Source organism: Lissotriton vulgaris, chromosome 8, assembly GCF_964263255.1.
Source record: "Lissotriton vulgaris chromosome 8, aLisVul1.2, whole genome shotgun sequence".
Taxonomy (NCBI): Eukaryota; Metazoa; Chordata; class Amphibia; order Caudata; family Salamandridae; genus Lissotriton; species Lissotriton vulgaris.
Window position 1 is genome coordinate 125,572,220 of NC_141696.1, and position 27,668 is coordinate 125,599,887.

General features: G+C 43.1%; 1 protein-coding gene across 1 annotated transcript in view; it reads right to left on the reverse strand.

Annotated features, from left to right (window-relative positions):
- The window catches only part of PGM2L1 (phosphoglucomutase 2 like 1), a 680,235-nt gene that overhangs the window by 543,648 nt on the left and 108,919 nt on the right, over nucleotides 1-27,668 (reverse strand). Inside the window, exons 2-3 of the mRNA XM_086933811.1 lie at nucleotides 12,274-12,441; nucleotides 10,149-10,255 (exon numbers count right to left, since the gene is read on the reverse strand). Of these exons, the coding sequence (XP_086789937.1) occupies nucleotides 10,149-10,255; nucleotides 12,274-12,441 (275 nt within the window). The remainder of the gene's footprint in view (nucleotides 1-10,148; nucleotides 10,256-12,273; nucleotides 12,442-27,668) is intronic.

The following is a 27,668-nucleotide window of genomic DNA, read 5'->3' on the forward strand; positions in this document are numbered from 1 at the left end:
ATACCTAAAAAAATCAAACATCTAGATTTACATTCTATATACAACTTAGGGGATAACATTCTAAGTATCTGTGCACATATATATTTACAAACCTATTGTACCTTAATCAGTGTGATAATTCTCGAGGTGGGTGGCATCAAAATTATCTTAAATTGTGAACACCTTAAACTGTGTACCAAAAAATACTAAATTAAAATAAAATAAACATAAAACCTATACAAAGAACCCAGGATCTAGGTGCAAAGCCTTCTGAATTCACCTACATACCATCACCACTCCCAAGTCATGGCTATATATGCAAAGGAGGGTACGTACCTTTCAAGTATGAGCAGGAAAGCATGTAGAACACAAGTCTCTTCTGGGTGGCTCTTTAAATCTATATACAATAAATAACAATCACTAAGCCAAAGTGAATGCAAAAGGGGCTTAGAGTTATCCATACAGACTGGTCGGGCTTACCTTACAGCAATGGACACCACAATTAAGAACCAAATCGGCATATTAATCCATTCTGTTCAATCCTATAACAAACAGGGAACTCAATCACTTTCAAGACGCACACTACCGATATAGTTAAAAAAATCTTCGTAAAGAATCGGGACGTGTCCCAACTACGGAGATCAAATACCTTAGGTGGATTCTTGGTAACGGAGGGGAAAAATCCTATCCGTTCACTGCCGCCATACAAGAAAGCCAGGAGCTTGACCACCAGTGTCGACATAAGCTGCGTTGTTTCCAAGATAAAAGAGACAACGGACTACCAAATATTCAAGGTATCCAAATATCGTGATGTTACGCGTGCCAACGTGCATAGAAATAAACAACTTATTGCTGGAGAGGCTAAATACACAGAGTTATAGAGGCAAACTACTCCTCTTTAAGAAAAGGAATATTGGCTGAGTTGGAGGGATTGAATATGGACTACACCACAGTGGGATTTAGGGGCGGGCCCACCAGAAGTGATCCAACTAGAGGGCCATGCGGATTCTTGGAGCCAGAGGTGCGCCAGAGGTAGCCAGAAACCTGCCAAAGACACGCAGCGTGGCCTCGCAAAATGCTTAGACATGCAGCAACGTCGTGGATGAACCCAGAAGCTCAGGGTGCACTGCAACCAAAGACAGAATAGCTTCTCAGCAGAATGGGAGGGAGACATTGAGGCATGAGAACAACCTTGCAGTTTTCATGGAGAACGAGAGAGGCAAGTGTTCAGTCACACTTGGACTTCTTATGTGTCCTTTTGGGCGTACCTGTCAACCGCGATGCTGATTGGCCATTGGAATGACTCTAAGAGCAGGTCCACACTCTCAACCTCAACTTGGAGCTGGACCTGCGCAGAGTCTAAAGGAGTTTTGCCACATAAAGCTTTGCGTTCACTAACGGCCTTCAGATTCATCTAGGAGTGGTTACTGCAGGCCTTGAAGTTGTGTACCAAACTCATGGGGATGTCACAGGTATCTGCTTGTGATAGTACCTACAATGCTTCAACCTTGTAGTTTTAGGGCATGACTTGTTCCCTTAAATGTTAGAGATACAACTTCCGTAACCGTGATACCATTAAACAGTCTGATACGTATCAGTATTCCGATACAGAACTTTCTTATTCTTTGGAAGACACTGCAGACAAGTGATCAGAGAAAAGTGGACAGGGGATTGCAGACAGGAGGAGTATGTGAAACCGAAAACTGATTCTATCATAAACAAGAAAGAGAAACTTCCACAACAAAAAACACACAGTTTAAAAAGAAGAAAGTGAACAGAATTTCTCCTAAATGTGCTGTAAATACTCAGAACTCCTCTTCGGAACAAGACGTGGACAAGAACTCTTCTAGATATCGCAGCAGAGGTTACAATAGTTCACCAGGCTCTTCAAAAGTTTCTGGTGGCGAGACCGACTACTGACTATGTATAAGTTGAAACTACAGATCAGAAGCTAAGCCCTTCTAAAAGACTTTATGATTTGGAAATATAAACGGAGGGTGACTTACTGTGTACTATTAAAATATTATTTGACAGAATTTGACTAATAAATTAAACATTCTCTTTTTACTAGTAGATTGGCCACCAGAGTTTGTTAGAAAAGTCCCACAGGTGGAGGATGTAATCCTACTTTCCTTTTTAGTTCTTGTTCCAGAGGAAGTTAATGCAGCATATGCTGCAGAATAGGCTCTTGCACAAGCACCAGCATTATATCACAATCAAGCGGGTTGGGATAAAGATGAATGTGCTCTTTTACAACAACCAAATTTCTTTGGGCTTGCATAACGGGTTAAACCATTGTACAATTTGAATAGTCCTGATTTTTCTAATAAATATTGACCTACTGAACAAACTTACAGACAGACAAGCTTGAGTCTAAACACTTGCATACTCGTGCTATCACTGCTAACTTAGTGATCCTCAAAATTGCAGGTATCAGTGGTTACACATGTTTTACTCAGTTAAGGAGAAACGGTGCTGACTGCCTATAAATTGCATTTATGTTCCAATGCAGAAATGTGTTATACCTCCACTGAAAACATTTTGACTGCTGTTCAGACTGCTGTACTAAAGGAATATCCATTGGCTCAAGGGAAAAGCATAAATTTGGTATCTCCTGTCCTAGCCTTAGAGGCCAACACCAAGGCCAGCGTTCCTAACACAAAAGTTTGACATCTAGGATGGATCCAGTGGGCCACTTCCTGGACAGCTACTGATGTGTATTATGTTTTTGACTCTACTTTTCAAACACAGGAATATCTTCAGTGTGAACAGGAATACACAATGTGTGGTGAGATTTTGCCTCTAGATGAATATGCTTTCATAATCTTTACTGATGGCTCAGCCCAGACTGCAGTTGGTACAAAGTACAAATAGTCAACAGTGTGTGCTCCAGTGAAGGGGGTCATAATAGATGGTGTAGTTCAGGCACAAAAACATATAAAGAAACTTTAGGTGACTATACCGCTCAGCTGCCCCAATTGAAAGATTTGGTTTTGGCTGTGCAGAATACAGAGTCAGATTCCCACACTTGTAGTGTGTGATTTCTATTACTGCATACAGGCCTTTAATGGTGTTTGAATGGATTCACAGATTCTAAAGGAAAGGCTATAAAGCATAAGCTTTTGTGGTGAAGGTGCGGGCACTGAAAGATGCTTTGCGATGGGTTCATGTGATTCATACATTGAGCCAGCAACGTGTTGGTGTACACTTTGCAGGAAATTCACTGGCTGGTGAAGCTGCCAAGGTGGCTGTACAGACTGTTATTAGATGCGATTACCCGCTCACATACGAGGATAGAGGACATCATGGCTGTGGTCACTGCTTAGGATAGTGGCTACCTCAAGTCTAATCAGTAAAAAACTCCTATCTACTGAGTATGTAAAATATTTCCTTTGCCCGCATTCCTGGGATAGGTGATCAAGGGATACCCAAACAGGACAGCAGGTTATAGTTAATAATAGCTGCTCATGAGGTATTGGCATCTGTCCATGCTGGTGCGGCGGCTACTGTTTCTTTAATACAGAAATGATACTGGTTGCAGGGTCTATAAAACAGACAGAACAAAATTGTCCTTAGCTCGGATATTTGTCAACAAATGAAAAGTTTCATCCTTGCACGCTGCATCGATTTATATCATTGTGGACTACTCAATTTGGATGGTGCCTTTAAATATATCTTAGTGGCTGTTGATTCTTGTTCTACATTTCTATGGGTGTGGTCACAGCGATCAGCTGACGCTCAAACTGTTATCAAAGATTTGCAAGTCTTATCAGTACATATGCAGTAGCAGTATTCTATTCAATAAATCAATCAAGCAAGACTTGTCAAGTGAGATTAATCATCCGTGAGAATCTTGCTGGGTAGGTTCAGCCAAACAGTCAGGTCTTGGATCCTGTCCCGAATTTCAAGAGAGGGTGAGGTCCGTCCAGAGGTGTAGAGGGAGGTCGTGCCAGAACCTGGTCACAAGGTAGGAGAAGGAACAACCGCCACTGTAGCTTTGACATATGTGAGGGGTGTGAGCTAGGTGAAAAGAAGTGGAGTGTAGGGGTCTGGAGGGTTAATGGAAGTTCAGGCAGTAGATGATGTAGGTGGATCCTTGGTTGTGCAGGGCCTTGTATGTTCGGATCAGCATCTCGAAGTGACATCTATTCAGAATGGGGAGGCAGTGGAATTTCCTGAGGTGGTGGGTGGGGGAGTGGTGTGGGCCAGCTTGGGGAGGTAGAGGAGGAGTCTGGCTGCTGAGTTCTGTATGATCTTTAGTCTCTTTAGGAGGTGAGGGTAATTCCTGCGTAGAGTGCATTGCCGTAATCCAGCCTGCTGGTGACTAGGGTTTGGGTGATAGTTTTTCTGATGTTGATCGGGAGCCACTTGAAGATCTTCCCAGAGCATGCAAAGAGTGAGGTAGCAGTCGGAGAAGACTGTGTTGATCTGATTTTTAATGGTAAGCTTGCGGTCTAGGATGATGCCGAGGTTATGGGTATGGTCTGTTGGCAAAGGTGAAGGTCCTAGTTTGGAAGGCCAACAGGAGTCGCTCAATGGGGAGGTATTGTTCCCGAAGATCAGTACTTCTGTTTTGTCCGTGTTGAGTTTCAGGCAGTTGTCTTTCATCCAGTCGGCGATGCTAGCCATGAACCTGTGGAAGCTGGTCCTCGTGGTGCCGGGCTCTTCTGTTAGGGGGAGGATGAGCTGGGTGTCGTCTGAGTAGGAAACAATGCTCAGTCCATAGGTTCCGATGAGGTTGGCCAGGGGTGTCATGTAAATGTTGGACAGGTTGGGGCTGAGGGATGAGCCTTGAGAAACACCACAGATAATTCTCTTGTGTTTAGAGGTGAAAGAAGGAAGGAAGATTCTCAGAGTTCTTCCAGTGAGGAAGTAAATGATCCATCTGAAGGGGTCTCCTTGAACTCAGATGTGGTGGAGCCTCTTGATAAGAGTGTGGTGGAATATAGTGTTGAATGCAGCTGAGAGGTGATGGATGATCAGGGCCGCAATTTCTCTTCTGTCCAGGTGGGGTCTGAGGTCTTCGGTGGCAGCAATAAGGACGGTTTTGGTGCTATGGTCCAGACTATGAGAGGTCAAGAAGATTGTTGTTATGCAGGTGTGCCGTAAGCTGGCAGTTGATAGTTTATTCAAGGACCTTGGCGGGAAAGGCGAACAGAGAGATGGGACAGATGTTTTTTAGTTCCTGGAATCAGCAGATTGTTCCTTGAGAGGGGTTTGACTTCGGCGTTTTTTCACCTCTAAGACTTACCCGAATTCTATGGGAACACTTGGTGTTACTGCTGTGCATTATCCTGCCCCCTATCATCCCAAAGGAAATTCGATAGTGGATTGAAAGCAGTCCTTAACAGCTAGAGAATTAGGTTCAGGTCGTAGCTGGATTCATCACCTATATAGTGTCCAGAAAGCCTTACATTATCTATCTAGAAGGTCAATGGGTGGTTAGACTCCCTATGAGCTACTATCTGGGGTTCAAATGTTTGTTCCAGATCTTGATACCTCTGATACAGTGGCTAGAGATGTGCCCTTTGACATCAATGTAGGTTTAACTGTCTTGCAAGAATTACAAGACTTCTGAGATTAGCACTCCCATTTGAATTCAAAATGCTCTGCCACTGACAAAGTAAAGGAGCAACCAGCAGTCTCTGGCTGGATGCCTAAAGTTGGGGATCTAGTCCAAGAGAATACTGTAGATATAAAGAAAAGAAAAAAAAGACTTTTGCCCATCCTACCATGCACCGGTGCCTGTCCTTGATGTCCAAGGTACTCTAACTGATTTTGCCACCCCTTGCTGGTTGTAAACTGAAACAACAAGTTTCCATTGATTTAATCAAGTCACACCATGTGACTGATTCTCCATAGTAGGTCATGGGAGTTTCTGCGTAGCTCCCTCACACTTCTGACCCTGCATGAAATCCCTCTACATACACAAAGTAGTCCTAATCTTTCTACTACCGGCTGGGAACTTCAGATACTGAACTTTCCAATGTACCAGTTAATGATGAAAACAAAGTGCAGAGAAAGGGAAGCAGAGCTCCAGGTCTGCCTGTGTAGACTTAAAAAGAAAGGAACTGTAAGTTAGTTATAACTTTATTCGATTTTCTTTCAAATCATAAAAGAACATAGAAAATATATCATGCAATATAAAAAATGAATCGGTAACCCAAAACTCCCAATATTCAATACAATATGTACATAAAATCCACTTAAAGATCAAAATGCATGGGATAAAAATAGAGCTTATCAATTAAAAGAACAACTGTTCTGTTAAAATCAGCCATCTAGAATTCATGTTCAGCACCCATTAACAACCCTGATGATACACAGGCTAAATAGTAACAAATAGAGGGTGTTTTCAATATCTGGAGAAAGTATAAAGCTGGCCGCCCTTGAATAGAATTCTGATTCAACAGAAGCGGTCAGAGTAAGTTGGTTAAATCAGGGGCAAATCATAAAAAGATGGAAAGTATCAGGGAGGGACAGGACACATGATCACAAGACCAAGGAGGGAGATTCGATACTGTACTCCAAGCCCTTCTAGGTAACAAAAGCGTATAAATCTTGTTATACATAAAGTAAGTCAGGAGCCTTCCCATTGTGAAGCCACCTTTTCAAAAAAAGGCATATTTTACCTCTGGGATGTCCCTCTGGACTACCCCTTCGGTATTAGAAAACAGCTCAATTCGACTTAAAAGTATAGGTTAGCCAAGAAATACTCATCGCTCCTTCCAACACCATCCACTTGTGTATTATGAGCCTATTAAGCAAAAGATCTTCTTCCAACAAGACTGACAGCCAGAAGATCAAGGGACAAAGGGCAATCCAGTCTGTTACGCCACCAATACCAATGCCACCATGCAAAATTTCTGAAGAGATGCTTGCAGGAACTTTGAGGAGGCCCCTGAGAAAAGAGTTTTCGACCACCTGTAACTGGGGACACGATACATAGCCCCAAATCTCACAGTCATAGCTGGCCAGTGGTACACATTTAGCCATCTAGACCTTTAACATCGCCTCTACAATAGTTTGGCCCAAGCGTCTAGCTAAAAGGGTAACCCCCGCGGTGGCCGATTTAAGTTTCAGTCAGTTTTCCTTCATCAGTGGTTGCCAAGGAAACCTGGAGTCTAAAAATTCCCAGGTAGTAAAAGTGCTCCACACTAGAGATGGGATGACTCTGACACAAAGCTTTTTGGCCTGGTATTCCTAGGTCCCTCCACCATCACATGGTATTTGAGATGGTTTGTGGAAAGGTCCAAGCCTTCCACATACCCTACATACAGCTCTATCAATCGTTGCAGCCCGCTGGCAGTCCTAGTCATGAGGACAGCATTGTACGCATATAGAAGAACTGGTGCATAGCGAGCACCTACTATTGGGACGTCTAGATCTTGTTCCAACAAGGCCGCCTCCAGACCATTGACCTACAGAGTGAAGAGAAAAGGGGCCGAAATACACCCCTGGTGAGTCCCTCTCTTCAATTCCAGGAACGAAGTGCACTCCCCCTCCGATCCAAATAGAACCATGGTAGAAAGGCTCTCATGGAGGGCTTGCAAGAAAGAAAGCAAGGAAATAGCTTGCATGGGTGGTGCTCATGTACCGCTCCATTCTTCACTTCCTGAGCAGAATGATGTTGGCACAGAGCCACATAACTTCGCCTCTCAGCACACAGGATTACTGCCTTTTGAGTTTGCAAATACAGCCTGGCACCAGGGAATATTCACAAGGTGAGGAATACGTGGTTGGAAGAATCCATCAGCAAGTGGCAATTTTAAAAAAAGGCATTGATGTTGGGAAGATATTGTTAAGAGGGCTTAAAACAAAAATCAAGTCTGCAGAAAGTGTCAACATTAAAAACTTTGGTCGCAATTTGGCTGATGGCGAGAGGTGCCTTGTCGTCCGAAGCATCTTCAAAGAAAGCTGTTAAATGTGTACATCGGATTGAGTGTGTAGAAAATGCCACTGTTAGTCTGGGTTGGTTTGACATCAATGGCAAGGGAGATGTTGTTGGGTGATTTGCTTGATGTTGAAGACTTAGTAGAATGGTGACAGTGTTTTTCTTCAGAGGTTGAACCAGGGCAAATGCTCTCAACGTCAAGGTTGTGGTCTTTGATGGTGTTTGACATAGTGAGAATGATACCACTGATGCGGTTTTTAAGATTTCTCACATTTATCTGATCTCTGTCTGGATCCTTATCTGTTGGAGCTGTTTAGAGACGGTGGCATTTTTCCAGTAGGCGTAGTGTTCCATAGAGGGTTTTTTAGATCTTTATCCATTGCCCTAAGGTCTTCAAACATGACCAAGTACACCTACTCAGTGTGATCTGGAGCAACTTTGTTTCTCAGACTTGAGGTGCACTTACTAATAAAAGGATGATATTCAGACAGGAAAACATCTGCAGAAACGAAATAAAAAAGTGTTAACACTTTAGCTAGATGTAAAAGATGCCAAGTAAAGCCACAAAAATTGGGTTCCAAGAGAAACTTCTCTGAATAGATGGGTGTGAAAATACTCAGTTCCATGATTCTAGTCACACAAGCTGGAAGGAATGACTGAGGCAACTGCCAGTACAAGGCATCATGAGCAACGGACGTTTCTGGAGACTTTAATACAGGAGGTTTTATTTATCTTTTGTACGGTAATCCTGTCAGGCTGTACTTTAAAATTCCTTAGACATGTAGGCGGAAGGTTGTATCATAGGTGCTACAATGGAGGGTAAAAAAAATGGGTTTTAGTCTAAAATTCTGAAAAGCCTGCCTATAAATCGACTTTTAGATGGTGCTCCACAATATATGGATATGAAAGGAGATTCGCCCTTTCTACTGACGTATGGACAGATGCAAATTATGAAGTGCTCCGGGGTCCCCACATGCAGAAGGGAATTACTCAACCGGTTATGACATCAAAGGGAATTCCTATGATGCGGAATCCAAATTTCTTTCCCCAATTATTTTCCAAGTCCATTGTTAAATTATTGTGAATTTATTGTCAAACTGGAATACCGCCTTCACACTACCTTAAACGAACAAGAATTAGAGATGCAAGTTGTAAATTGACAGGGCCTACTTTCAACCACTCACTAACTGCTCTAACGACTAACCTAACATATCCAGCTATCTACCCAATAAAGATGATTTTCAACTCCCGTGTAGCTTAATCCTAGAATTTCGGTATACTATTACTACTGAATAAATAACTAGCAATTACAATATACATTGCAAGATCAAATGTATAATTGTTCATTGAAAAAAACAACCATAACACATGTTTTGCAAAACAAAAAAAAAGTACACAGTACAGGCAATAAACTAACTAAATATTTAAAATGCAAAAATATTAATTGTATTGGAGGCCTCATCCCACAAGCAACTCCCGTTTCAAGAGATATCAGACGTTGTGGGTTACCATTCATAGGTCAGCTACCCCAAATATAATTCACATTTTATGAAAAGTGGGCCTTTGTAGAGTTTTTTCAAATAACACAAGCACAGTTTCAGTGAGTTTCACCAGATCCTGTTTTCTATAAATGGCTTCAATTGCCACATATCCATTGAGGCTACGCGTTGTGTAAAATTAAAACATATATACTTCTGCTTTGTATGGATAAAGTACTGTTTTTATTTTTTATGGTTTCAGGAGTAAAGTGTTATATATTATGATACATTAAACTGGAAATACTGTCCTGCGTGTTCTACTTTATTACCAGTGGAAACCACAAAGCATACCACAAATCTACATGCATTCACATCTGGTGATGCAAAATAATCTTCCAGAGTACATCTGCTCAACTGCTAAGATGCTGTGTCAGGTAAAAGTTGAACTAATAATTAAAAAAAAGCAAAGGGCTAAATCCAAAAAGGCTCCTGGCAGTCATTCAGGACAAGGGCACAAAGCTATTGATTTCTCACAATTTAAAGTATCAGATGACTAAGTGCGTTAAGCTTTATTTAGGTCATAATCTGTCCCTAATTTAGAAATGTATATATTAGATGCACGACTAAAGGACATCCCTACTGTACCCTTAATTGTTCGATGTACCCAATCCTAGATTATAACCTCATCAGTACCGCTGGTCTGGTTAAAACTATACGGGTCTGTGTATTTAATGTCTCAAGAAAAACCGAAAGAGGAGGCAAAATGCATTTTTTTTCCATACACATGAGCTCATTACCTCTTGCTGCTGCAGCCGCTGGACAACTGACTCCGAGTGTCATAGCCAATAACAAGCCCTCTCTCCTTAAGGTCAGGGAAACATCGGGCAAGGTATCTGTACATCCCCTGTGGCAATGGAGAAACAAAGAGGATGGTTATGGTCTGTGTCCTCATGTGAAGCTTCCATTCTGTGTTCAAGCAAGCATTCTGCACAAAAAGAGAAAGAATGAAAAACATTCTTACTGTACTTACCTTAGCTGCGAACTCTGTGGCTATATTAACCTGAACCCTTCCCTCTACCCTCCGCTTACACATACCAAACATTTCTGAAGCCTGGGCAGGATGGGCAAGAATAGAATCAGGTTACAGAAGGATAAGAGACAATTTTCTTCTTACGAAGTATTAGGTGCAGAATGAGGTCTTTATAACAAGGGGAAAAGATCGCTCACTCAAAATGAATAGGACAGTAAAGCGTTTATTGACGTTGTTGGCCTCAGCATCAAAAAGCTTGTTAGTGACGCTTAAATTGCACAAGTTCCAGTGTCTGACCGCATGTCAGCCTGGTTCCCAACATTGACTTTCTGGATGTTGAGACTGAAATCGATGATGATGATGGTCAGCATGCTGGTGATCGTTTGACATCGAAGGGGTAGTGGAGTATTGTCCATTACATAATTCGTACTCCTTCTGCTTTGGAGACTCAATGTAGGTCAGAGTTAGCACTGAAGGGTGCTGAAGCGCCCCAAGCATTTTCCAACCGTACATTATGAGTGAAGTCTAGAAGACTGTTACTTTACATCCAAATGCCTTTACAGGAACCTCCATGCCTTTTCCTCAATACTACTTTTAAACTTTCATACATCCTTTAGAGGCGAGTATACCTTCATCCTATTGTATTCCAATGCTTCATGGAGCACATCCACTAAACCAAGGGCTTTCTTGAACACCATCAACCTCAATATTAATGCCTTCAGTTCGGCTGCACCAGCAATATCATTTCAAACCACCATGAAGTCCACTGATTAATTTAAGTAAGGCCCTTTCACCAACTGTAAGCACTACCACTCCTTCATGGGCAATGAAATTGAATGGCTCCGTGTGACACTTGCATGGCGCAGGTCCCATGGTTTAAAATCTGAGGGGAGAAGCTCCAAGAGGGGGGAGCGATTCTATTTGATTTCACTACAAGACACCACTCCAATTGGTCTGCCACTATAATCACAATAGTGTAGAATTAGGTTATAGAGAATTCTTGCATCCCCTTATGCATATGGGGGTGTGGCTTTCCCTACTCCTTCACCGATGAGCCAGCAGGGAGCACATGGAAACAACATAGCCTTAAGGATAAAGGAAAATCGCTCTGCTCCTCAAATGCAAAGAGTTGGGCAAACACTATCAGTAGCTGAGGTTTTGGTGGAGATCACCTGCCTTCTATCTCAGGGCACCCAAACATACGTCAAGCCTCTCCAGGGCAGCTCAGCCAGGTCCTGTTGGAATGGAAAGCAAACAAGACTGCCTTAGCTGGCTCTATGGTCTCCCCGTTAACAGGCCAGACAGGGGGGGAACTGGAGGGCTACATGTTGTGTGTCCCATGAGCCACAAGCATCTCAAAGGGGCTAGATTGATTAGTACCCCATCAGAACGTCTGTGATCCTGGAATCACTTCATGCAACTAGGGAGTGTATGCAGGAAAATAAAGTTAACTAATAATGAAAGACAAAGTAGCAGCCCTCTGACTGGACAGGTTTAAAAAATGGAGCAAGTTTCAGACAGCCATATATACATGAACACATTTACAATGGTAAAATAAAATTATATGTCAATGAATGTGTTGGGATATGAAAGAATGGAGTGACATGAAAATACAGAAGGGTGAATTGCAATTAAGAGACCACTCACTGTAGACGCAAACAAAATAGCCCTCAGATATGAGCTGCATATATTTGAAGAAATACAGAAAGATAAAAGTCTTGTGAAAGTTTTTCAGGATCCCTCACAGAGGGAAAACTATCCAATGGTAATGAATATCAGTGAGAAATCTAAAATGGAGACAACATTTTGATGATCAAGCTTTTCTGACTACAAGAAGGCATATGATTAAAATGCTGCCAATTATCGACGAGCATGCAAGCAAAGCAACGTACCTGTGTTGTCTGAATCACTGTGAGATCATTGATGCAGCTGAAACCTGCCCCCATAGCAGAGCGAAGTCCTGCTGTCCCAAAGCTCATCCTCCGACACAGGCGTTCACGTAGCTCTTTGTTTTTACCATCAAGCAACAGATTTTCAATCTGGGCTCTTGTTCTAGGATTCTTTCAAAATAAAGAAATACAATTATTGAAGCCTGGATCAGAAATCATGAAACTGGATCTTTAGTAATTCAACAAAACACATGTAACATTGTAGAAAGTTCTTCACCAGAAATTAATATGAAACTAGAGGAAGCTCTGTTTGAGCAACTGTCCCCGAGCATGTAGATCAAAGGTTTGTGGTCTGTGAAAAGTTGGAACCTAGAACCCCAAATATACATTCAGAATTTTTCAAAAGCCCAACAGCACGCCAAAGCCTCCCTTTAAATTGTGCTATAATTAGACTCTGCACCACTTAGTGTTCTAAAAGCAAATGCTACTGTGTACTCTTGACCATCAATGATTTGACTTAACACAGCAACTAATCCTCTAGAGCTAGCATCTACCGTCACTATACTAATTTGACCATGAGAAAAGGCTCTAATAGCTTGTGCCTCCAAAATTAATTTAACTGAATCAAATGACTCTTGAGTTTCCTTAGACCATATATATTTTGTATTTTTCTTTAATAAATCTGAGCGGTTGAACAATTATAGCGTAGCTTTGTACAAAAAGAGCATAGTACTCGCTAAGAACTAAAAATGCTCTTAAAGCATCTTTATCTTGAGGTCTGGGAGCATCCTTGATGGCATTAATTAATGATAACTTAGGTTTTATGCCATTAACAGAATTATTGTGCCCTAAACGATCAACATCTTGAGTGATAAATTAGCATTTGTTCTTATTAACAGTCATACCTACTGTCTCCAACTTTTGTAAAACTGTGTCATGTAGACTGTAATGTGATTCTAATGTTGCTGAATGAAGATATCATCTTGAAACGCTTGGATACCATTGATGTGTGACAATAATTGGTCCATCAGTCCTTGAAAAACGCTAGCCCCAGATGCTAGTCCAAAAGGCAACCGTTTATACATATATACCCCGAAAGAAGTATCAAATGTGGTCAAAGGCTGGGATTCTTTTGAGTGGAATCTGATGGTACGCTGATTTTAAATCTATTGTGGTAAAATACCTACTACCACCCAGATTAGCCAACATTTCTTGAATTCTGGATAGGGGATGACAGTCTACCAAAATATTGCAGTTAGCTCTTCAATCCGCACATAGACTAATCTCGCCAGAGATTTTGCAAGCGACAACACCAGCAGAAACCCACTCCGAGGACTCAACTGGCGTTACAATGTCCTGTGCACATAAATCATGAAGCATTTTCTTTAAATCCTCTCTGGCTGACAATGGAATGGGTCAGCAGTTTTGAACCACTGGAACCGCATTTTTTTCTTTAACTTTAATGTTATGTTGGAAGCCTTTAACTAAACACACATTGTTACAAAATACACTAGCATATTTTGTGAATAAATTCATCAAAACAGGATCACCACAAGTTTGGACGGCATCATTTACAACTGATAAGATTGGCAAATCACCCAAAACAACTGGCTCTGGATGTCCAGGTTTTAAAATAATTCCTAACTTCGCTTGATCTTGCCAGCCTAAAAGATCACGACCATTCACTGCCACGTAGACTTTAGTATAAATTTCTCTCCCTTTAAATTTGATAGAATCTGAAAAGTATCCACACATAATAATGTCTAATTCCCCAAATGCCTTAGGGTTGACATCGGTTGGTTTAAGTATAACTTTAGATCAACATTTCTTGAAGGTTTTCACATCTAAAATGGTGATTGGGGACTCTGAGTCGGCCACAACATTGATGTCAATGCGTCCTATTGATACATTGCACGAAGGACCTTTACATTTTTTTATATCTCCATTTATAGTGTTAATTTCAATAGTAGACTCATTGCCTGGAATGGTTCATCCGCATTGAGAGCATTGACTTTGCTTTTATGTTTAGATGATCTACAAACGGTATTAAAATGGCCAATTTCTTTACCTATATTGCACCTTCTACCAAGTGCAGGACAACTTCAACTTTTGCCGATGTGATACTTAGAACCATATCTGTAACAAGACCTCTTTTGTCTATATTAGAACTTGTTTTTTTTTTATTTAGTAGAAACCACATTCACAGCAGGTTCATTACTTTTAATATTGGATGGGACTTCTAAGCTGTTGGAGAGTTTGCAAGCGGAATCTTGTTAACATTTTTGAAGAGATAACAGATCGTTCAAGGATTCGAGCAATATCCATTAATTCATCAAGTTAAGGATTTTTGCAAGTTAAAATACGCTCTTGTATTTTTTTATTATAACAATTGAAAACCAACTGATTGCGCAAAGCTGTGTCCAAATATGAACCAAATTGACATTTAGCAGCTAAGAGACCCAAAACTGCCAAATAATCTTCAATTGATTCATCTTATGTTTGTTTTCGTTTAAAAAACAAATGCCTTTCGACCATGACAGATGGTTCATCAACATAGTTTTTACCAAGCCTAGCTAGAGCCTCAGAAAATATATTCCATGATCTGTCTTTACATGGCGCTGGAACCACAGGTAAATTATAAAAAAACACATCTTGACCAGCACTACCTAAATGGTTGAATAAAAGTGCTTTTTTCCTAGAAGCAGAATATTTAGTGGCATCAATGGCTTCTAAAAATTGTAAAAAATTCTACATCATTTGTGCCAAGGCACTAAAGGTTTACCTGGGTTTTGCAAGAACGATGGAGGCTGCATTACATTATGAGAAGCAGAAGAAGCCATATTGTAAAATGTGAGATCAGGATTATATAGTAATGATGACAAGTAAACACCAATAGTACGGTAAGAGAATGTAAATAAATGAAATCAGAATAATGTAATAATGATAACAAGTAAACATCCATGTGCTGTAAGGAAATGTGAATAAACTGAAATATTACAGTTAAGAAATGAGCATCCAGCACCAAAACGACTCAACGTGTGCTTATCACGGTAGTAAAGCACAAGAAAACTCTTGAGAAATTTTGGTCAGAAGAAATCTGATATTCGGATTTATGCAGGAACTTTCCGACGAGCTGTCTGTAGTAAGTAGAACCATCCTTTGGAACACACTAGCTGCCGATATTAATCCAAACGGAATCCATGTAAACTGAAAAATTCCTTCTGTGGTAGTAAAAGCGGGAAGATGTTTTGAGCTTTCGTGCACAAGGTGGATTGGCCCAGTCTGGGATTACCTTCGGACTTAGAAGAAGAAATTTAGAAGAAATGTTACTGAGAAGGTAAAGTTTAGCAGGAAAAGACAGTCAGCGATGTCAGAGGAGGAGGAGTTGTCATTGTCAAGTAGCAGCTGAATGAAGTTCTATATTTGGGCCTAGTCACATTTTTTAACGTTGAAAATCTCCAGAGGAAAGAAGCTGCAGGCTGTAGCCGACGAGGGCTTCACCAGGCCAGATGCGGTCACTCTGAGATCCCACTGAACAGGATTTGCTGCTGAGAAGAACATAGCAGGAGCTGCTGTGTAGTCAGGCCAACCGTTGATGCACCTTGGATGGATCAGCAAGTAGGTTGGCCCTTGTCATCTGTTAGTTCTCAGGCCACTGTATGGTGAAAAGGTTTTCAAGTTCCACCTTTTAAGGTTCATCAGGAGCAGCACCTTCCACTTCACACTTAAGGGTCCAGGACTGAATGGGCACCATTCGGGACATCCGGACTCAACACCAGCAAAGGCCAGATGCATAGTTTGAGGTTTCTGGAGCTTGTTATGTCCCTATACCTCACACAGGAGGCAAGAAAACTAGCCCGTGAGTCACGCTGGTAGTCCTGGGTTCAAGCAGCATGGCAGGCCTCAAGCAGCAGGGCAGTCACCTGTAGTATAATGCAGGCCTCAAGAGGCAGGGCAGTCCTCTGGAGTACTATGCATTCCTTCTGGGGGTCCTCTTCAGGTCCATGGATTTACTGAAGAATTGGTCTGAGGGTCCAATAGTTATACTGGGTTCCAGCCTCTGAAGTGGGTGAAAGTTGTAGGAAACCTCCACATTTGGTTCAGGAAAGTTACTTCAGTTCCCTTTCCAGCCCCAAGGGGTTCTGGATGAGAAAGGAGTGCAGTCAAGTTCCTTTGTGAGTGTACTAAGTCAGCCCTTTGAAACTTAAGTGGGGTAGGGAACAGCTCAGTCTCACCCATCCTAACAAGATGGCCCTTCGTGCCAACATCTAGTCCCCTTTTGTCTCACTGTCTGAGAGGAACACACAAGACACAAAAACTAAATGGGTAGGACAAGAAAATGCCAACTTTCTAATAGTGGTACAAAAGGGGGTGGTGATGGAGGGAGCATCTGAACCAATCAAACACTCACACCCAGTCAACAGATCTGGGTTTAATCCATCACCGTTCTTTAGCCCACTCTGCCACCCCAGTTCAGACATATGCAAATCAGTCTGACCCTGTGCCTCATGGGAACAGTCCAGCCGAACTGCCAAGCCATGCCTTCCCTTGACCAAAAAAAAAAAATCTTCCAAGGACCGGTTTCTGGCATTTCAGCCGTCTTCAGCCCGGCTTGCTTGAATCCAGTGGCAAAGTGAGCAAGGGACTCACGTCGGAGCATACCCTGCCAACTTATGGCGAACAAAGCGGTACAAAAGGGGGTGGTGATGGACGGAGCATCTGAACCAATCAAACACTCACACCCAGTCAACAGATCTGGGTTTAATCCCTTACCGTTCTTCAAACCACTCTGCCACCCCAGTTCAGACATGGCCATATGCAAATCAGTCTGACCCTGTGCCTCATGGGAACAGTCCAGCCCGAAATGCCAAGCCATGCCTTCCCTGGACCAGAAACAAGCTACCGAGGACCGGTTACTGGCATTTCAGCCGTCTTCAGCCCGGCTTGCTTGAATCCAGTGGCAAAGTGAGCAAGGGACTCACGTCTGAGCATACCCTGCCAACGTATGGCGAAAAAAGCGGTACATTGGTGAATTTTGATTGAAATAGCTGCAGAGATACCATCTGACACCTGTCGGAAAGATGCAAACTGAACCATTCTAGTGCTGTCCCCGACACCACAACCTCTTCTAGTCTGGTCAGCAAAATGTCATGGATGACCATGTCAAAAGCAGCAGACAGGTCGAGTAAAATAAGAATGCCAGATTGTCCCCGGTCTGCCCGCAATCGAAGGTCATCTAACACGGTCACCAACACGGTCACCAAGGCAGTTTCCGTTGCGTGACCCTGGACATCATCCAACATAGAGTTAGATTCCAGGAATAGAGACAGTTCTGCTGGCCAGACGTTCGATGATTATAATCGGATATGGTAGGAGAGAAATTGGTCTATAATTACCAGCACAGGTCGGTTCGAGTGTCGCTTTTTTTAAGAGCGGAGTAACCACCGCCAGTTTCCAACACGCTGGTACTAGTCCAGAAGTTAAGGAACTATTACAAATCTGGCACAAAATAGGAAAGAGCTCATACCCCAAGTCCTTCCAAATTTTGTTTGGTAAAGGGTCTAAAGGAGAACCTGATGACACACCCAGAGCAGTTCTGTTAAAAATCTCCTCTGAGAAAGGTTCAAAATGGTCCAAGGAGGTCCGAGAATCTGACTACCTCATTTATCTTTCCTCTATCTTGTGGCCCATCAGTTTCCATGGTAGGGCCTTCCTTCCTAGAAACATTAGTCACCCTCAAGCCATCAATAATATTGCTTATTATTTACATAAAGAAAGTTGCTAAGTTGTCACACAAAGCTTGAGTTGGCGGGATTGTGGATTGTGTGCATTCAGGCACCGTCATTTCCTTAACTATCTGAAAGATTGTTATGGATTGATTTTTTGAATTTAAGATAGTATTGGCAAAATATTCTGATTTTGCTGAGTCAATTCCCTTCCTTTAGTCCACTATTGCAGCCTTCCATACACATTTGTCCATTTCCTCGCCTCCTGTCGGCAGGTCAGCTTTAGAGATTTAAGGTGATCATTATACCAGCAGGCTGATAGTCTGCCGGTCTCCTTAAAAGTTTTCATGAGAGCAACCTGGTCTAACCTAGTTTCAATCTGGTCACAAAAATCTATGTAGTTGTCCTCCACTGAACCCCCATTATTAAAATCCTTGTCAAAGGAAAAAAACAGGGATTAGGTGATCTTGTTCTTTAAAAGTCCCTTCCAATCTCTACTCTTAGATGCCCTCACCTCCCTAGTGGTTGAACATATCTTTTAGGGTCCAGTATCTGAAATTTGACTAAATAATGGTCGGACTAGTCAACCGGGAGAATGTCAACTGCTCCCGAAGTCGGTGCTTTAGAGAAGATCAGATCCAATACGTTCCATCCCTTATGAGTGGCTTCATGGACGCATTGACCTAGGCTCAAACTCTCGCATGATTGGATCAGATTACTGTAACCCGAATCCAGCCTTCCATTCAGCCACAAGTTAAAATGACCCAGGATAATTAAATTGGAGTAAATGAGGGCCATATTGTAGATGACATCAATCAGTCACTGCGTATGGGATGGACTGGCCGCTCGTGGGTGTCTATAACAGATAATGCCCACCAGCGAGCAACCTTTATGATCTTTAATGAGAAACCCATACGTTTGAACCCTTCAGCTTCATGGATATCCAATTGGGCGAATTTCAGGGTTTCCTTAAATAGAATCCCAACCCACGTCCTCGTCCCCTGGCTCGAGGTTTCTGTAAAATGTTATAGCCAAAGGGCAGGACAGGCCTAAATCCACGTCCAATCCCTTAAGTGTCCATGTTTCCGTCATGAAAGGGACGTCTAGGCAATGCAAATCAATCAGTAGCTGGATCTCCACACTGTGCTTCGAATTCGGGATAAGTTGTTTACATAGTGATACAAAAAGCAGATTTCAAGTTAAAAACAATCATTTAATATTCAACTTTTAATAAAGCTAACGCCAGGAAAATGTCAGCAAACGGTGTGTACATTAAGCTAGCCTTGCATTCAGTGTCCTTCTTTGGCCATGACAGGTTACATCCAAGGGTGAATGATGGCTTTCCAACCCGTGCGAAATAGGAGATTCAGATGCAACACATAATGAACAGGCAAACTACACTCATTCTTTATGGTGGGGCCTGTTACACGCAATATTAAAAGTGCAAAACAATTCTAGATTATACTCTGTGAAGAAAACAAGTTATTTACCTGTAACTTTGGTTCCCCAGTATTGGTAACTTTCATAGATTCCCAATTCTTTTGTATCATTCCCCGTCATCGGACTGGGAGTCTCGGTAACAAAATAACATAGCAGTAGGTACAAAAGAGAAAGAAAAAGGCCTAGGCCTCATTCCCTTTTGTAGCATATCCGCCTCTTTTTGTAAAAGAGACCAAACTAAGCATCAGCCAATCAAAAGAGCCTCACCCCATAGAACCCCCCTGAAGGAACCTCAGAGCCTCAGATTTTCGTAGCCGTTATGTAACGGTCACCCCATTACGCTGCTCTGAGGTGACTTTTGTTTGGATACTCCTTTGATTACAACAAGTTCTTATAATTACTTTTTAGAGCGAACGTTCTGAACGGCAATACAGCCCTGAAACCAAAGATGACCCATTCGTGAACTGAATGTTTATATACACGATGCATTAACGGTAGTTTTAGATTTTGAACTGTCGGGTTTGTGGATTATTTTGCCTTGTTTAGGCGAATAATGTTTTATTGTTATTCCGGTCACAACAAGTATACACACTTGTTTTTATAGAGAGAACACTTCGCAATACAACAACACGGCCCTGTTAATTCGGAGGACCCTTCTGCATCCCTAAGTGTACTGACATCGCATATTAAAGGTAGATCCTGGTTTCGAACGCTTGGAATGTTTTAAATGAATGTTTTCACATTTTTCAGATGTCTATTAAATGCCTCCCCTGTTTGTGTATCTTTGGTCACTTTCTTTACTCAGAATGTGTTTTTGAATCCATTTTGGAAGGTAGGCAGTACAGCTACTCCCTGTCTTTAATACTGGTAAGCGATTGATTTTGATCAATACACTGCACATTCTGGACACGTTATCTTAATTTTGGAATCACTTTAATATTACAAACTTGGCTCCATTCGCTCTTTATTCTCTTAGTGGTAAGGTTCCTAAGGATTTTAGGCTCCTTTTCTTTTTTTCGGGCATTTATGCTTTTTCTCCTCATGATTTCTTGCCCCTACCTCACTCATTCTTGCATTTCTGACTTAACTTTTCTTTCAACTCTCTTTATTTTAACTTCCATCCTTCTTGCTCATTACTTGACTATTCTGATCTTTATCTGGACATATACTCTACTTTTTTCTTATCCTTTTTGTTTTCTGCAGCTCACAGAATTTTTGCTAATGCCACAGGTATTGCTCAGATGCTTCTTTGAAAAACCCCATCTTTATTTACCACACAGTTATTGGTACTAAATTGGTCCACTTACACTTAGTTACTTAAAAGAAATTTTGAATTTATAAGGTTTTTTTCACTTTGCCCAGGACAATATCACTCCTTATATCCACCATTTCGCATGCTTCACTTAAGGCTGGTTGGGTTTCCAGGTGTGCTTTTGTTCTCTCGTATCAATCAGAGGGCTCACGTTGTAAAGCCCTTTTTCTACTTATGAAATACATGTATCATTGAAATTTATTGTATCCATTCCCAGCCCTGAAGAAGTCGCGGAGCAATTCTCCATTGTGCGACGAAACACGTGTCGGCTGGCTGGTTCCATTGTGCTTTTTGAAAAGGATTAAAAGTCTCAACTTGATCCACTCAAGATCATGTTCCTTTCATCTTGAAGATACTTTTTGTGTTGTTACATATCATTATTATTATTATTATTATTAAATTAAATTTGTAGAGAGCACGGACACCATGGGTTTCCTGGCGCTATAGGACAGAGGTGATACACAGACTGGGATTTATGCAGGGTTGTATGTGTAAATGTATTTGAGCTTATATAGCGCACAGCTACCCGCAGTGGGTTTCCCAGCGCTTGCTTAGGGAACCCGTCCTGGTATTCCCCTGTGAGATAACCCCGGCAGGGTATCCACAAGGTGAAAGCCAGGCATCCCGCCGCGAGGGGCCGTTGTGGAGATTAAGCAAGCTATTGCCCAGAGTCGCAGAGTGTGAACCCGTGAGTCGAGAAGGCACCGGAGCGAGAATTATCGAGTCCGTGGAATTTTTAGCCCAAGACCCGCCGAGGCGGGGAATTGAACCCTGGTCCAGGCCTGATCTCAGCTTCCGGGTCTGCCGCCTCTAACCCCTGAGCCACACTTCTCCACGGGTGGGGGGGAAGAGGAAGGTTTTGAGCAGCTTCCTAAAGTGGAGGAGGGAGCTGCTTGATTTGATGGTCAGGGGGAGAGAATTCCAGAACTTCGGGGCTAAGAAGCAAACCTTCGTCCACTGAATTTGTTGGTTCTGGTTTTGGGTACGACAAGCGACTGAAGATAAGCAGAGCGTAGATTGTGATTAGGGCGGTAGGGAGTGATGAGGGAGGTCAGGAAGGCGGGACTGGTGCAGTGGAGAGCTTTGAACTTGAGGCAGCCCAGCTTGAAGGCCACCCTCTGTTCTATAGGCAGCCAGTGCAGTTTATGGATCAGGGGTTTGGCCGATCATGATTACAAGATCTTTACTCTTCATGTGTGCCTAGGCGGTTGTTTTCACCCCATCTGCTGAAGGCTGAGCTTTCCTCGGGGAGGTGGGTGGGCGCATGGGAATCTATGAAAGTTACCAATACTGTGGAACCAAAGTTACAGGTAAGTAACTTGTTTTCTTGCCCCAGTATTGGAACTTTCATAGATTTCCATGCTTTTGTATCGGAGTAGCAAGCAGTCAGCAATAAAACATTTTGTGGCATAAACATACCTAGCAAATGCCATAGGTACATGATCGATACAAAATGTGCAGAAAAAAGGAAGGTGGGATAGAAAGGAAAGCTCACCAATTAGTGGAAGAGGTTCCTCAGGACTGCCTGGCCCACAGCTGTGTCCTCCTGTATCAAGGATTCCAAGCAGTAATGCTTTGTAAAGATGTGCACGCTGCTCCAAGTCGCAGCCCTGCAAATGTCTCTGATGTGCACTCCTGCGAAGAGAGCTGTCGAAGAAGCCACTGATCTTGTGAAATGCGCTCTAACTCTGCTGGTCAGCGGCTTACCCGCTGTCGAATGGCAATGGAGAATGGCACTGGAAATCCATCTCGCAATACTTTGTTTTGGAAGAGGGAGGCCCTTGCGAGGACCACCAAAAGCAATGAACAATTGGGAATATTTACGAAATCCTTTGGTGCAATCCAAATAAAATTTTAAGCACCGTTGTACATCCAGAGAATGTAGTGACCTCTCCGCTGGTGTGGAAGGATGAGGAAAGAAAGATTTAAGAATAACTGGTTCATTCAGGTGAAAGTCCGAGGGCACTTTGGGTATGAACCTCGGATTAGTTCTTAAGATTACTGTATTCCTTTTGAATTGGAGAAACGGTTCCTGAATAGTGAGAGCCTGAAACTCCCCAATACGTCTTGTCGATGTGAGGGCAAGAAGGAGAGCCAATTTCCATGAAAGAAATTCCATGTCCATTCGATGTATTGGTTCAAATGGGTCTTTCATGAGCTGTGTGAGGACCAAATTCAGATGCCAAGTAGGAGGTGCAGGCCTCACTGTGGGATAGACTTGGAACAATCCTTTAAGAAACTGTTTAATTATTCTAGAAGACCAAAGAGAAGGTCCAGATGCAAAACGTCTGTACCGAGAAATCGCTGCCAAGTGAACTTTTATGGATGAATGGGCCAGTGCCGTCTTAGCTAAGGACAAAAGATAAGGCAGAAGTTGATGAGGTTGAGAAGAGAAAGGGTCAACACCTTTCCTGCACCAAATGCAAAAAAATTTCATTTGAAACGGTAAGTCTTGTTCGTGGAAGGAGCTCTAGCCTGGAAGAGAACCGCTCTCATTTCATTTAAGATGGGATGGTTCATGAATTCTCGCTGCTCAGGAGCCATGCTGTCAAGTGCAATGAAGCTGGATCCGGATGCCAAATTTGTCCCTCGGACATTGTGAGAAGGTCCGGAATGGTTCACAAGAGAAGAGGAGGAACAAGCGACAACAGATGGAGTTCCGTGAACCAGAACTGTCTCGGCCAAGCAGGGGCTATCAAGATCATCTTGCATGGCTCCACCTTGATTTTCCTGATAAGTCTCGGGATCATTAGAATGGGGGGAAAGGCGTAAACAAATGTCCCTGACCAGGCTATCGAAAGTGCATTCCCCAATGATCCTTGATGGTGAAGCCTGCTTGCATAAGACCAGCATTTCTTGTTGGTCGGTGTGGCAAATATATCTATTGAAGGCTTGCCCCACTGTTGAAAACATTTTCCAGAACTCGCTGGTTCAGTTCCCACTTGTGACTGACTGAGGATAGCCTGCTTAGTCTGTCGGCATTTTTGTTTAAGATCCCTGGCAGATGTTCCGCCTGCAGTAAAATCCCGTGAAGGATCGCCCATTCCCAGATTTCTTGAGGTTCCTGTGATAACGGGAGAGACCTGGTTCCTCCTTCTTTGTTTATGTAATGCATGGCCGTGGTGTTGTCCGTACGGAGTAAAACCGAGGAGACGGATCGCTTACGAAGGATAGACCACAGCTTTTCTCATTGCCGAGGTGATAGTCACTTTGTCGTCGAACGAACCGTGAATCTGTCTCCACTGGATGTCCAGTTGGTCCTGAAGAGGACGCATCCTCAATCTGCAGTGTGGAATCAGAGGAATGCATGAAGAGATCACTCCTAGAAGAGATTTGTAATGGTGTATTGAAAGATACCTTCTTGTTATGTTATGTTATGTTAACTGCTCTTGTATAGCGCTCGAATCACCCCGGGGCATCTCTGCGCCGTCTTAATATACAGCATGATGGGCATATTCGGGAAGCTAGATAGGCATTTAGAACAAGAAAGCTTTTAGATGCTTTCTGAAAGAGGTGTACAATGAAAGTTCCCTAAGAGATTTAGGGAGGCTATTCCTCTATTTCAGGGCCAAGAAATAAAATGCCATTCCTCCTGCTCGCTTAAGTCGGATACATGGAATCTGGAGCAGCCCAGCCGTGGTCGATCTTAACAGGCGACTCGGAGTGTATCTTTTTAACTTATTTTGTAGATACTTTGGGCCTTGCCCGTTTAACGCTTTAAACGAAAGACAACAGATTTTGAAAAAGGAGCTTTTTTTATTGGTAGCCAATGTAAAGAGTTTAACAGAGGCAAGGACGGTGAACCAGCCAGCATGTTAAGAATCATTCTTGCGGCGGTGTTTTGGATAACTTGGAGCTTATTTAAAAGAGAGGTGCCCACCTCCGCAAGCAGGGCGTTTCCATAATCCAAGCGACTTGTCATCATTGCTTGAATCAATGTTCTTCGGTGGTCTGTGGGGATGTATGGGAAGATTTTCCTAAGAAGGCGAAGGTTATGATAACAGGATCCAGCAGTAGCTGCTATGTGATCTCGCATGGTGAGTGAGTGATCTAGCATTATTCCCAGATTCTTTACATGCTACTTTGGGATAGGGGGGGAACCCAGTTGTAATGACCACCATTCGCTGTTCCAGATGTTTGCGGCTTTCCCCATCAGCATTACCTCCATTTTATCAGAGTTTAGTGGGAGAAAGTTGTCAGACATCCAATTCGATATTGCAAGCATTCCTTTGGTAAAGCAGAGCCTATCTGCTTCTGGGTTTGGGCCTACGGTGAACAACAACTGGGTGTCATCCGCATAGGAGACTGTTTCAAAACCCAATGCTTCTACTACCTCTTCTAATGCCTTCTTCTTAAGGCTAGCGCCATGGTTTGCAGATTTTCCTGCCTCTCCAAGGTTGCGAAAGCTTTTTTGAGATTAGAGTCCAAGATGGCGCCCAGGAAGCGTGCAGTCCTGGACGGAACCAGAGATGACTTCTCCTTGTTTAGAGTGAGACCCAAATTCTGAAAAAGGTTTGTACATGCGTCGACCGCTTCCCTCGCGGCCTCCCTGGATGGAGCCTTCAGCAACCAGTCGTCCAGGTAAGGGACAACTTGAAAGCGATTCTTCTGTAGAAATGCTGCAACTGGTGCCAGCACCTTGGTGAAGATTCTTGGGGCTGAGCGAAGACCAAAGGGCAAAACCCTAAATTTAAAGTGGCTCTTGGCAACTGTAAATCGTAGAAACCTTCTGTGTGCCGGGTGATTCGGTATGTAAAAGTACGCATCTTCGAGATTGAGCATGGCCATGAAATCCCCTGGATTGATAAGATGTAGTATGTCTTGGAGTGAGACCATCCAGAAAGACAGGGACATGAGATAGGTGTTGAGCTCCCGGAGATCTAAAATAGGGCGCCATTTCTCTAGCGTCTTCCTTATCAGGAAGCACCTGGAATAGAATCCTTCCCCTCTTTGAGCGAAGGGGACCGGCTCTATAGCACCCATCAGGAGCATCTGATGAACTTTGAGCCGCACAAGACGCAGATATTTCGATGGGATGGCGGGCGGGGGCTTGGAAGGTGGGATTTGTGTAATTCCAAAGTATGGCCTTTTCAAATGATGTGTAGCACCCAACGGTCTGATGTTATCTTGGACCAATTCTGAAGGTATGGAGATACCCTGCTTCCTACTGATGATCTTGCGGAGGAGGGCACAGTTGGAAGAAGCAGGAGGCCGCTATTGCCTCTTGGATGTATCACGTCCTTGGCGAGTTTGTTTTCCTCTCTTATTATTACTTGAGAAATTCGAGAACTGGCCTGGTCTTTCTTGACAAGGCTGGCGGTACTGTTGCGAACCTGATCCATACGATGAGTACCGCTGCTGCTGGTAAGAGCCTCTGGAACCTCTGAATGGAGCTTTACAGTACTGAAGGGTACCTAGAGACTTAGCTGTCTCGGTGTCCTTTTTAATATCCTGGAGAGTGTCATCTATAAACTTTCCAAACAATGCCTCTCCATCGAAAGGTAGATCTTATTCTGGATTTCAGGTCTGAACCAAGTTGCCTTGAGCCATCCCTGGCGACGAAGGACTGCAGCACCAGCCAATGAACGAAAGGCTGTTGTGGCGATGTCCATGGCACAGTCTATAATTTCCATTGATGTTGCTTCCCCTTCTTGCAAAATCTTCTTCGCCTCTATCTTTGATTCTGTAGGAATTTGATCCAAATGTGGCGAAACGTCACACCATAGTTGGCGCTCGTACCTGCCCAATATTGCCAGGGCATTTGCTGCCCGCACTAAAAGACTAGCCATTGAAGAGAACATCTTCGCAGCGTTGTCTAACCTCCTGCCTTCCTTAATTGGAGGAGTCATCAAAGGAGCTGAAGGGTTGCGTGACTTCCTCTGTGCCGCTTGAGAAATCACAGAGTCCGGTCTTGGGTGTCACATCAAAGACGCCGGACCATCCTCAGGTGCTTTGTATTTCTTGTCGAAGCGCGGTAGTAGAGGGACCACTGTTGCTTGATTCTTCATTGCTTAAAGCCTTCCTCCCAAACATGTTGGACAATAGGGGTAGATCTAGTAGTCTTTTTATAAGGCTCTTTAAAATCATAAAAAACATTTGGTGGCATCAGAAGGCATTGGTAGCTTGAATCTGCTAGACGCTCTCTCCAGCATATGGAACCCTCCTATATCCATACTCGTCCCATTGTACACCTTGATCAGGTATGCTATCAAAGTTTTGATCCTCATCAGAAGAATCATCATGAGTGTACAGTGGTATCAAAGGTACCTGTGGAACCGGTGTCTGCGGTTGAGAAATCACCTGAGCCGGCAACTCTGGAGAAACCATTGCAGGGGCCGTAGGGACAGGCAGGGCTTGCATAGTCGGAACAGCAGCAGGCTGTGAACATCTAGATCTGTAATCTTGCAGCATGTTGTGGAGATCCTGCAAGAGAGAAGATGGTACAGACACCATGTCTTGCCTCGAATACTGTTGTGGCTGGGCAAAATAATGATACCCATATTCCTACCAGTACTCCCCTTCGAAATCCGTCTCCTGGCATTTAACCAGAAGCTGAGATGGACTGTTCACATATCCATAGGAGTCCTGATCGTCATCATCTGAGTCATCATCATCATCCTCTAAAAGCAGAGCTGGAGGCAAGGGGTAACTCTCCTAGAAGAAGTCATGTCAGGTGTAATACGTCTCATGGAAATAGTGATTCTTTTTGTCGACAGAATAGTCGACTATGCCGTCGACGATGGAGTTGTATGTGGTAAAACTGTCGTCGGCGGAGTAGACTTCGTCGACGAACGAACAATCGACGACGAGATGGGTGTCGTCGACACCGTTGACGACAAGACCGTTGACGCTCCTGCTGTCGCCGTCGTCAATGCTGTCATCGTCGAAGCCCTCGACGCCGACACTGTCGTCGTCACCGC